This window comes from Hypanus sabinus, chromosome 17 (assembly GCF_030144855.1).
Source record: "Hypanus sabinus isolate sHypSab1 chromosome 17, sHypSab1.hap1, whole genome shotgun sequence".
Classification (NCBI taxonomy): Eukaryota; Metazoa; Chordata; class Chondrichthyes; order Myliobatiformes; family Dasyatidae; genus Hypanus; species Hypanus sabinus.
In genome coordinates this window covers 30,602,849-30,615,623 of record NC_082722.1, presented here as the reverse complement: position 1 = coordinate 30,615,623, position 12,775 = coordinate 30,602,849, and the positions used below count along the sequence as shown (strand labels likewise).

The following is a 12,775-nucleotide window of genomic DNA, read 5'->3' as shown; positions in this document are numbered from 1 at the left end:
GACAAAGTGTGTCATGGAGAAAGCCTCGGTAGATTTGTAAACTTTTGGTACATGTTTGTTTTCATTTGTCTATACAATGTATTTCGTAACTGAAAATTCTATTTCAGATTTTTTCCAAAATACCACATTTATAAATTTGATGAAAATAAACTTGTTCATCTACATTATACACAACAAGATTACTGGCATACCACGTCTATAAGGCAGCAGCACAAAATCATCTACCTTTGCACCAATGTCATCCTCTGATCATTATCCATCTTTCATGATTTGTAACAGGCTCATTAGCCTCCAGGGATCGCTTGGTCACATCCCTTTGAAGTTTCACAATCTGAACTATCAGTAGTTGTACTTATTGCATCCTTATCAAAGTAAAAATACCCTTGACAAAATTTATGGAACATAAACCGTCTATAGAGATATTTTAGAAGAAATTTTTTAAAGTTTGGATGGAAAGATCACTCAAAGGAGGATCTTAAATACAGAAAATAATTTCAGAGAGAAAGAGTTAAAGAGAGGGAATTCTAAAATAAAGACTATATTGCCAATGCCGCAGCAATTAAATTCAAGACACTGAGGAGTTCAGAAATGGAGAAGATCAAATATTTGAGGGTTACAAGACTGGAGAAGGTTACAGAGTTAGGAATTTCACAGCAGGGGAGTTGGAATAAAATTTCTGACCATTCCTTCAGGCAGCACTGGGGTTAAAAGTGCGCCTGAAGGAAATCTGCAAGTTTTGGTATATGACCAAAGCTCTGTAAAGTAGGATGGAGAGTATTCTGACTTCTTGTGTCACAATTTGCTATGGAACCGCCATTGTACAGGATCAATCGAGGCTGCAAAGGATTGTAGTCTCAGCCAGTTCCATGATGGACACAACCTTCCTCACCATCAAGGGGACCTTCATTATGGATCATCGCCATCCGGTACATACCCTCTTCTCATTGCTACATTGGGGAGGAGGACCTGGAACCTGAAGACCCACACTCAATGTTTTAAGAACAGCTTCTTCTTCTCTGACAACAGTTTCTGTACGGTCCATGAACCTCGTTATTTGTCTTTTGCACCATTGATTTATTTTGAAATTTGAGTACCCTTCATTTGACATTCCAAAATCCAAACACAGCCGAATTCTGAATTTTTTTTGAGCGCTGACATGATGTTACGAATGGAAAATTCCACAAGGCACTGGGAAGGTTCCCAGGCAATGCATACCATGGTTCTGAGAAGTCACCTCACACATTTAATGGCCAGAAGTTAATGAAAAATAGAAAAACACAAAAACTCCAGAAAGTGAAAAATGAAGATCTCGAGCATGTATTGAAAGAGTGGACTCACCAACATCAGAGTGAACAAATGCCATTTAAGGGTACACTGATCATGAAACAAGCAAAGATCTATCACAACAAACTGAAAATGGAAGGTAGCTGCGAATATTCAACAGGCTGGTTGCAGAAATTTAAGAAAAGGCATAGCGTTAATTTTTTTTTAAAATTGTGATGATAAAGCATCTGCTTATCACAAAGCAGCATTGATGAGTTTGCCAAGGTCATTGCTGATGCTGAATGATTGCATCAGTACAAACGTGTGATGAACATATAAGACAAAGACTGCTTATCGGTAGCACATAAATTCAGTGTCAGAAATTCTGACAATCCCAAGCTATCTCATTATATATTCCAAAATCCAAAAAAATCTGAACTCCAAAACACTTCTAGCCCCAAACGTTTTGGTTAAGGGTAGTCAACCTGTAATAATTTTTATGTCCTGGTGTGTACTACTGGCACAAAGTAAGAAATTTAATGAGATATGTTAATGATAACAAACCTAATTTTGATTCTAAAGTTGTCAGCATCTTTAGAAGCTGACGCTGTTGCCAAAGGAACAAGGAATAGAAGGGAGACACAAGAGATTCCGCTGATGCTGGAAATCTGGATTAACACACATAAAATGATGGAAGAACTCAGCAAGCCAAGCACCATCTATGGAGGGAATTAAACAGTCCATTTTTTTGTCCTAACAAAAGGTCTCGGCCCATAAAATTGACTGTTTATTTCCCGTCATAGATGCTATCTGATCTGAGGCGCTCCTCCAGCATTTTGTGTGAAACAGAAGGGGCCAAGAACAGGGAAGCAATAGTACAAATCAAATAAAAAGGAAGCATTGCAGGTTACTTTACCAACAAGTAAATGAGTGAGAATGAAACCAAGAAAGTACAGTGCCAAACAGTTGGATTATAGTAGATTGGTCCTGCAGAAAAACAACCAATTGTGTGAATAAGTTTGCAGAAAGACTTAAGGACATAGAGGGATTGTTTTCTTTTCTCACTCACAGATGTACAACATATAATTGTGTTTAGAGTCTGATTGGGATAATTCACCAAACAAGCCGTGGGAAAAGTGGGCATGGATTTGAGAAGTGATAGAAGGTTCACTTGACTTTCAAAAGGAAAGTTCGAAGAGGAGATATAACGTGCTAACCAGCAAAGGATTATTCTTAATTCAGTGAAAGGTTTCAATTAACTTCACAGTTGAGATTTTCAAGAAAATATGAGACTGAACCTCCGAGGACTACAAAAACTTTATTGGAGGCAGGTTTCAGAAAGTGTTTTATTGTTGGAGAGAGGGACTTATTAAGAATAGGGCTTCACCAACTAAAGGTACAGCTGCCAATAGTAGAGTAATGAAATGGAAAACCACTATTTTTTGCAAATCTAATGACTGTGTGAACTTGGGATTGTACTTGCTGAAAGAGAGCTGCCGGAGGATATTTTTAGGAGATAAATAAATTAACCTCAATAACACTGTAGTAGCATTACATATTTTATCAAAAGGGGCAATAATGAATCAAACTTTGTGAGGGAAGAAGCACAGTGAGTGATGAATGTGTGGCACAAGCTGCTGGGAGGTAAAAAAGATTGAGTGTTGGAAATTTTAAGAACTGAACAGGGGCTTGAAGTCTCTTTAATCTTTTCTGGCCCCATACTTTATCCCATGAGCTCTCAGTGTCCATCCAAATTCTATCATTTAGATTTGAAGATCTAATGAAACACTTTATTTACTCACCTGTATTACTAGATATGAATTTATGATAATTAAATAATCAAACACAAACTGATGTGGGATTACATTTTCAATTCAAATGATTTTCACCCAAGCTGTGACTCTTAAAAATAGCTAATTTTAAAATCAATTTTTGTAAATGTTACAAACCAGTAAACTATCAGGTAACACAAACTGATTCAAATGACTTTGATTCAAAGTCTATGACCACCCAACTTTCCAAGAAAGGCTGATCTCTTGCCCTGACTCTTGAAAGTGTTACAAACTGAAAATCTTCATGACATTTCACAGTTAAAAATCTGTGAAGTTTTTCAATAAAAGGGCATAAATCCAAGGCAGTGAAGCCAAACTTTATTAATAAAGCAAAATACTAACTGGCTCCAAGACAAGTGTTGCATCTCTAAATTAAAATAAAATCTTTAAAAACTTGGTATCATATCTCTCTGTCTCAACTCAGAAAGAACAGATACTTATCTGATCAGCAGAGGTTCGACTTACTGCTGAATCAGTTTCAACTAAATGGGAAAGTACTCCAAGGCCTATCAGTAAACCTCTATTTAAAATTCTTTCTGTTTTGTATTAAATGAACAATAGAGGAGTGAGGAGAGTCAATTATTGTTGACTAATTGTTCTACAGTGACAAGCATCATCACCTTTAAACAACTGCCACATAGACCTATTTGTAACTGGAAATAAACTACCTGGCCAAGACTCCTGGTTTATTCAAAATACGAATATCAATTAATACTGATTGTCAATGCTAAATATTTGTTTCTAATATGACCTTGTTATTTTGGGTTTTAGCCTTGGTTCAGTGTGATTCTCCTCTCCAAGTTGTAACCCTAGTCATTCTCCAAAGGCTGGAGCATGCAACCTACAGTGGCTCTTCAATATAGTACTGACAGAAACACGATGTCATAAGATGTTAAAACAAGGTCCGACTTGTCTTTTCAGGCAGACAATAAAAGAAAGCCTATAGCCTCATCCTGAAGATCTAACCAATATTCCTAATCTCACCAAAATAAATTATCTGGCTCTTTCTAGATTTGTACTCTGTAAACCTGTTTGCCATATTACAGTAGAATTTGTGCTTGAAACATACCTCACTAGCTGAAGCTCTTGAATGTCTCCTGGCAACAAGGAAAAAGTCCTTTCATCTTAGCAAATTTTTATATTAATATTTAAATCAAATACTCAGATTTAAAAGATCAAAGGAGTTTTGACCTTGATCAAGAGGACCACAGTAATCAACTTTCTACAACTGCAAAGCCTTTACTACAAAAGAGCCTGTGTTGACAGTGCTAAGAAACATAATTACCGATTACAGCCAAGCAATGATCTCACTTTGGCTATCTGATATTCAGAACCACTTTGCTGCAAAGAGACATAACTATTGCTACAAAATGCCCGTACCAAGTAACACCTGCAAAGATAGAAACTTGGACTCTTGGTTTGGCAAGCAATTCAAAGACTGCTTTAAAACAGTTCCAATTAGTGGCTAGAAAGCTTAATTCAAAAGAAACACAAATCAAAGTACTAATGTTTCATCCAATAAAAATGATGTAGCATGCCCCACTGATGAGTAATGGATGTCACAATTTTAGAGGGTAGTAACAAATTTCCACATCAACACACTTGCAGACCAGAGCGGGTCTGCAGAAAGGTTTCAGGTTAACACCTGCAATTCAGCATTTGTATTAACTTAAAAATACAGTAAAAAAATATTTTTAAGAGTTTTTTTTTTAACGTCCTAGCATGTTTAACATTTAGTAAACTATCTTAAGCTACTAGAACAGTTTCCCACTGCACTAGTGGGTTTATTCAGCTAGCTTTGATGTTAGTAATAGCAAAGCTACGACCCAACTTGCTTTCTAGAATGGATAGAATAGTATGGTAAATATAAATATAAAATCATGAGCCAGATCATGGGCTACCATGAAGCCTAAAGGAACATGCAATCCTGGTTTCAGTATTTTTCTTTTCTTACAGTGTAACTTTCACTATGAAGTTCCCAACTTCTACTTTTTGACTGGTCTATTAAATACCAGCTTGTCATTTTTGTAGCACAACTTTAAAAACAGTATTCCCAGTTTAAGGTAACACATCATACAGGTTTTCACTGTTACTCGGCTGAGCTTCCCATCCACGCTGTTCCATTAACAAAATCTGCAGTGTCCTCAGATGGAGGAAAGGGATGTGGGAGGAACAAGCGCAAGGGGCAAACATAATAACTAATCAAGTTCATATTTATCCCAATTTTTTCCCCACAAGCCTAATTCAAGGAGGAGAACGTAATTCTTCATTGAACTTCAGCCAGTACCCAATTTTCTCCTTAGTGTCACTGAAACAAGAATTTCAGGTGCATTATCTACGGTCCAGCAAGTTATCTTGTCTACCATTAAACTAGAAGTAAAAACGACCGTTTAATTCTTTGGTCTCATGAAATCATTAAGTGCTCGAGAGGCTGATGCTGTGAAAAGTTTTCACTAACTATTCAAAGAGCACAAGAACAAAAGGGACCTTCCCCACCCCCAGTGATAATGATTTTTGTTTAAAAACCTCCTTCTCTTTTACCCTCTGATTTTCTATTACTGTGATACTCCAAGTATCATCAAGCAAGAGGATATTTGCAGGATATTTGTTCACAGTCAGGTCGGATGCACTAATTAGGGGTAATGTGTAGGGTTAGTTTACTTGTTAGTTGAAAGCTGCATCCACCGTGCTGGTCATTGATTAGTTTGTTCGAGGGATAGAGCAGCTCTTTCCCATTGGTTGCTTTGTGGACCACGACACCAGTTTCTGGTTCCAGGAGCCTCAGGGATGTAGGAATAAGAGGTGCAAGAAACTTGCTCTCTTTTCCAACATCTCCAGGGGCTCTTCTTTACAGTGAGGTTGAAACCGGTGTTGGGAAAAAGTATGCTGCAGATATCAGAGGTCCACGTGCACAATTAGCTAAGTATCTGTTTGTTGATTGTTTAGTTTTGCAGTTGTGTAACTTGGAGATACTTAACAAAGTACCTGTTGAGTTTGAAGTATTACTGAATGTTCAGTGTCATAGTTTTTGTAACTTAAGAGTGTTTCATCCACTGAATCCTCAAACCATTTTCCACATTACATTTGGCTGCTAGACGAGGATGATGCATCCTTGACTTTCTTATGCAATTGAAACAGAAAGGCTGTGGGACATGACCAAGATATCCTAATGGAAAAGGAAACACGGAGCCAAAACCACCAATGGATTACTGTCAGAAATGGTTTTTCTGCTAATACATAGATGAAATAAAAGAACACATAACAAAAGTTGAAGAATTCAATATAGAATCCTGAAAATTGTAATGCGTCCAGACAAAAGATGAGCTATTGCTTCCCAAGTTTGCTCTGTTGAAAAATTTCAGGAGGCACAGAGAGACAAGTCAGAGGGGGTGCAGTCTGGAGAACTGAGGAGGCGCACAACCAGAAGTAATGTGCTTCCAAGTGCCACATTAATCCATTTGGACTCACCCCATCCGAGGTACTCTATTTGTTCTACCATCCCTACCCACAACCTCACCTCTAGAAATTAAGTTGCTTTCTCTCTTTCCCAGTTCTGATGAGGAGTCTCAGACTAAAATGTTAATTCTTTTTTTGTCTATCCAGAAACGCTGCCTGACCTGCTAAGTATTTCAAATAGTTTGTTTTCATTTCAGATTTCCAGTATATATGTTTCCCCACATCCAATGGTAATGAATGGAACCCCTACCCATCTCACTCGCAGTCAAACTTTTCTTCCCTCACCACTGACAAAATCTATAGTAACATTATCTGAGTGGTGAGACTCATACAAGTGTCCCTTCCTTGACATATACCACTGTTTGAACTCCAGCTTATCGATCGAGTTCCTCGAAAGGCAATCTCTTATTGCAGATGTGGATACTGTGAATCACATTGGGCTCACCAGATCCCACAACATATCACCCACCCCACCTTAACTTGTGCACTTATTGAGCCACTCAACTCAGAACCTGCAGTATTTAATAGAATTCTGGTCTACGGTATCAGTTATTTTGTTTTACATTTTAAGTTAGTGCCAACTTCAAGAGACACTTGCTAAAATGCAACCACTTGCTGCCTCATACTTGTCATATTAATTGCTTTTCCCTAGTCTTCTCAAATTCTCTCTCATTCACTAAAAGCAGACCAGAAACTTTAAGGAAAAAACAAAAAGAGAAATATCTTCAATTGAACAGTTGTGAATCTTCAGAATTCTCTACCTCCATTTTGAGTATGCTCCTATGAATAATAAAGGAAAGGACATAGGGATAAAATAGAAAAGGTCCATTTGGATGATCAGTCATGATCCTACTGAATAATTGAACTGTCTTAATGGAACATTTGGCCTATTCCTGCTCCTATTTCATTTTCAGAAAAGAAAATGACCAACAGTTTAGGTGAAATTAATTATTATTCTGCTAATGCTGATGTTGCTCAAAACAAATTGATATCTCTAGGGTGTCAAGAAATTAATTTGATGGCACTAACTCAATGAGGATTCAATGTTGCCCCTCCCACCATGACTCATCCTCTGTTGTATTGCTCCAGGTGGCAAGATTATTAATATGAGAGAACAACAAAACCGAGAAATATTGGTCATTAACATCCAAACTTACCAGCTTTAACATGACCCTACTTGTATTACAGGCTACAGATTAAATATTTTGGAGGTAAATTTGGACTAACTTCAGCAGTGATCCAATCTGAGATTGTCAATACAAGATCTACTATCTACAGCCATTTAATAATCTGACACATTCTGTTTGTGGCAGACTGATTTTCCAGTGAACTTGTGATAGATTCAAATCCACAATTAAACTTCTTATGTGAAACTGCATGAAGCTGCAGCCTCATGAACCACTGCAGTGCATGATTTGAAGCTGTATTACTCTATGACTCACACCGTATGGTACAAAGTTCCAAGATTTTGACCCACCAACAAAGTATCATCAATATCTTTGTAATCCAGGATGTCACGGTTCTTATTTTCCAAAGCACCTGCTGTCCAGGTCTTTCTGGATGATAGGAAGTCACAAATCTGAAATGCGCTTGGCACATTGCTGCACTGCAGCTTAGGGATGGTACATACTGCAGCCATGAATGTCAAAGCAACGTATCCAGTGCTACCAACAGCCAAGGTGTTCATCCACTTCCTATAAAGTAACTAGGTACAATATTAACCTCCAGGATTTCACACTACATATCTCAGAATTGCTTTCAGATATGAGAAACATATTTGAAATTTGATCAGCCTTTCAGCATGACCAAACTTAAAGGATTTAAGATTGCATTTGTACATTAACAACTAACCCACAGTGCTAGACTGCGGATTTCCTTTAAAGAAAAGCCTTGAATTTCCCATGCAAAATATTTATGAATAACCAGTATATTTTCAGAGCACATTCATGATGATGGCACTTAGTCATGGAAATCAGTACTTACCCTGAGCCTGTAGGGGCTCCGGTTGCCACGGACACTGGTGTAGTAGAACATTTCTCCTCCACATTATTCTGCTTTTGCAAAAAGTTTTTTGCTTCTTTGGAAGCAGCATCCACTTCTTTAGTTATCCTAAAAAAATAAATAGCTTTAATCAAAAACAAGAAATAAGAATATCTCAAAACAGGTTGCACATTATATAATATTATTCATTAAAATAACAAAGTATAGACTAACCTCCAGTCTAAGTTAAAACTGAAGACAACAGTGACATTCATATTGAACTTTACAACTTTAGAACATTCTAAGTCAATATATATCCAACATAAGGAACTTAAAACATTAGCAGTATTGAGAAACATAGTGGCCTATTTGAACAGAGCAACAGCAAGTTAGTGGTCACATATCCTTCTTTACTTGCTTTCTACGAGTACCAGGAGTAGGATGAAATGCACAACCTTCAGATTGTGAAGAGGGTATTACCTCTTTTTGGAGAAGCTACCACTTTGGGCTTCAGCTTTAAAATAAAAGGTTACCCATTTAAGATGTAGCAAAACCCCCCCCCCCCCCCCCCAGAGCCTCTGTAATTCTGTTTCCAGCACCCTTTGGAGAAGAGAGTCTTTGACTATTTTTAAGGAAGAGATAGTAAAATATTTCAAGATGACAGGAGTGAAAGGTTACCAAGTGAATGCAGATTGCAATCATTACCATCTTTGATTATTTTAGATGGAGGAGCAAAGTAGCTCACACCTGCAACTAAACTGCATCATAACAGCATAAAAACATCTTGCCCAACTCATCAGCATTCTTGCTGGAGTTCTCAGATGTGAGCATTTAATTCACTATATCAGCATTGTTCCTCAGCATCCCAGATCCTTTACATATCTACAACTGTATGGCACAGTTCTCAGTTTTCATCCATGTCTACTGTAAAGTCGTTGCACTGACATGCATCAATAGAAACACAGTTTTTCTTGGCTACTAATTTACTTGTTCCATCCATTACCTGTAATTAAAAAACAAACTACAGGAGGAACTCAGATATTGCTTCACCAACTGTGAAGGCAAGAGACAGAAGAGAGCCTGCATCAGGACCTTTGTCTGTCCCGATGTTTGTAAACCATCGTGTTAATTTCTATATGCAGCAAACACAGGGGAAGAGAACACTAGTCATTGACTTATGCGGAACACCACTGGCAGGCCTAATTTCAAATGCATTTTTGTAAACCATCTAAATTTTATTTTGACCTTTAAATGTCAACATCACTTATAATATGCCTTTGGAATGCATTCAGAATCTAACAAGTGGATTTTTAAATATCATCATACAGTTAATTCTTCCTTCTGATAATCTTTTAAAATTTCAAAAATGTTATTGATTGCTTTTTTCCTCTGCATGAGTGCTTCACATATTTAGTCTTGAATTTTGGAAGCTGCCATGCAAGGGATCATGAAACAAGAAAACAATAGCTCTGAATAATTTGTAGTATTAAACTGGCTCCATCCATTATTTATGTTCCCATTTCTCTCAGAAGGGTTAATGACATTGAAGCAAAATTAACATAATGTTTTTTAAAAAGCAAGCAAAATGATAATTAAGCAATAATGGACTAGCAGGAGTACAAGGAAAGTTATAATTGAGAAAACACAGCTTGACTGAGACACAAAATTGCAGGTTGAGTATTCCAGTCAAGCTGCCTGACTCAGTTATAATCCTTCCTGGATTACATATCTATTATTGTTATTGAATCACAGAGGTTTAAAAGTCTATTATATTTTTACTTCTTAAAGCATACAGTTTTGTTTATGCAGCTTTCTTCCTCAAACTGCATTTGGAACAAGGAAAAGGAAAATAGCTAAATAGAAACAAAGACAATAACAGATAAAACTAAACAAACAATCTACAAATTAAAGTGATAAAAAGAACAGTTTCACTGATATCCTTGGTCAGGTGCATAATGTTTGGAAAAGAAACTCACTTTCAATCATCTGTATTCATTATAAACCCTGGTATTTCTCACTAGCAGTACAGTATTGGTTTCCAGACACTCAGGTCCGTTCATTAAAGAATACTGAGAGGCAAGTACAGCAAACAGCCAATATTCCCAATGTGCATTGCAATATACGATGGCAATGGAGGAGGAGGAGGAGGAGGAGAGAACAGTTTTTGTTGCAGTATAATTACATTTCTGTATTTGAATTGGCATTTTAAGAAAAATAAAGGAAAATACCAAACCGATTATTGAGTTTAAGTTTGAATGTACTAAGTTCTGTCAGAGTAGCAGTGATTATAAACAAAGATAAATTAGGGAGAAGAAGGAAATTACCGTAAATTCCGGACTATAAGCCGCTACTTTTTTCCCACGCTTTGAACACTGTGGCATCACTGCGGCCTATACTATGGTGCGGCTAATGCATGTTTTTTTTTCATACCGCCAAAAACATTTTGCCTCGTAACAGTAGACCAATAAAATTGATGAGTAGTTCACAGAGGTCCAATGAAATTGTACGATAAATCAAGCGCACTTTCACAATTAAATTATTGTAAATCAGTCATTTGTACTCACCCTCATCAACATGGAAAACACTCGAAGAAAAGCATATGATGCAGCTTTTAAGTTAAAGGCGATCAATCTGGCGGTTGAAGAAGGAAATCGAGCTGCTGCACATAATCTTGGCATAAATGAATTGATGTTGAGACGGTGGAGACGCCAGCGTGAAGAACTGAGTCAATGCAAAAAGACGACAAAAGCTTTCAGAGGTAATCATAGCAGATGGCCCAAACTTGAAAACTTTCTTGAAGCCTGGGTTAACACACAGAGAGCAGGCGGCCGCAGTGTTTCCACCGTGCAGATCAGACTGAAGGCTAAAGCAATCGCCACCAAAATGAAAATCGAAGATTTTAGAGGTGGGCCATCGTGATGTTTTAGATTTATGAGACGAAAAGGCCTGTCCGTCAGGGTACGCACGACTCTGTGTCAGCAGCTCCCTCCTGACCACCCACGAGGAAAAACTTGCTAACTTCCGCACATTCACTCAAACAAAGATAGCGGAGAATTCCATCGGGCCAGATGATATCATAAATATGGATATATTTGACGTTTGACGTATGACCTGCCTCTCACTCGGACTGTTAATAAAAAAAGGTGACTCGTCCATCACACTGAAAACAAGTGGCCATGAGAGAACGCATTTTACTTGTGTTCTGAGCTGCACAGCACCCGGACTAAAGCTTCCACCGATGGTGATTTTTTAAGCGGCTGACAATGAAAGTTCAGTGAAAGCTGCCATCAAGAGTACAAACTCAATTCCAGCTGTGATTCCTGGGGGCACCACGAAGTATTTGCAGCCACTGGACATCAGCGTGAACCGGGCATTTAAAGTGGCGCTGCGCGTTGAGTGGGAGGCTTGGATGACGAGCGGCAAGAAATCCTTTACCAAAACAGGACGCATGCGAAGAGCATCTTTAACTCAAGTCTGCCAGTGGATCCTAAATGCGCGGAGCCGTGTCACAACATCCACCATCACCAGCGTGTTTCGAAAGGCTGGACTGCTGCGTAATGAAGAGGACCGCGTGCGCTCAAGTGAGAGCGACAACGAAGAGACTGAAGTGAGTGACGAGATCCTGAGGTTTTATTAAATTCGGACACTGAAGAAGAGGACTTTGATGGTTTTAGTGCGCAGGAGGAAGATGAAGAAGGCGATCAATAACTTTTCCTGGTAGGCTGCAGTATATATATTTTTTTTACCAGTCGTTAGGAGATATTGGAATGTTGTTCGTGCACTGTTCAGTAAAAAAGTATACGCAACGTAATTTGTGTGTTACCGATACTTATGTATATTTAAAAGTAGCTGTGTTACAGGCACTGTTCGAAAAAAGCATTTGTAATATATATTTGTTTATGTTACCATACAGATTTAATTAAAAGTTAAAAAATCCTCACATGTAATATCTTTCTGTGTAAATATCTCATATTACAACGTGGGACACCTGCGGCTTAAAATCCGGTGCGGCTTGTACAAGTACAAAATTGATTTTCTTTCTAAAATTAGAGCGTGTGGCTTTTAATCAGGTGCGCTCTGTAGTCCGGAATCTACGGTACTGTTGTGATGAGACCACTCTCAGGTTGAAGGAACATCATCTTATATTCTGCTTGGGTAGCCTCCAACCTGATGGCATGAACATCAATTTCTCGAACTTCCAGTAATGCCCCCCCCCCCCCACCACCTCCTTTACCATTCCCCAT

The 12,775-nt window shown here is 38.0% G+C and overlaps 1 protein-coding gene across 2 annotated transcripts in view; it reads right to left on the bottom strand.

Moving 5' to 3' along the window:
- cfdp1 (craniofacial development protein 1) overlaps positions 1-12,775 on the bottom strand; it is a 203,903-nt gene that overhangs the window by 144,719 nt on the left and 46,409 nt on the right. For both annotated transcript variants that reach the window (XM_059992789.1, XM_059992788.1), the window contains exon 5: positions 8,535-8,660. In XM_059992789.1, coding sequence (XP_059848772.1) covers positions 8,535-8,660 — 126 coding nt within the window. The remainder of the gene's footprint in view (positions 1-8,534; positions 8,661-12,775) is intronic.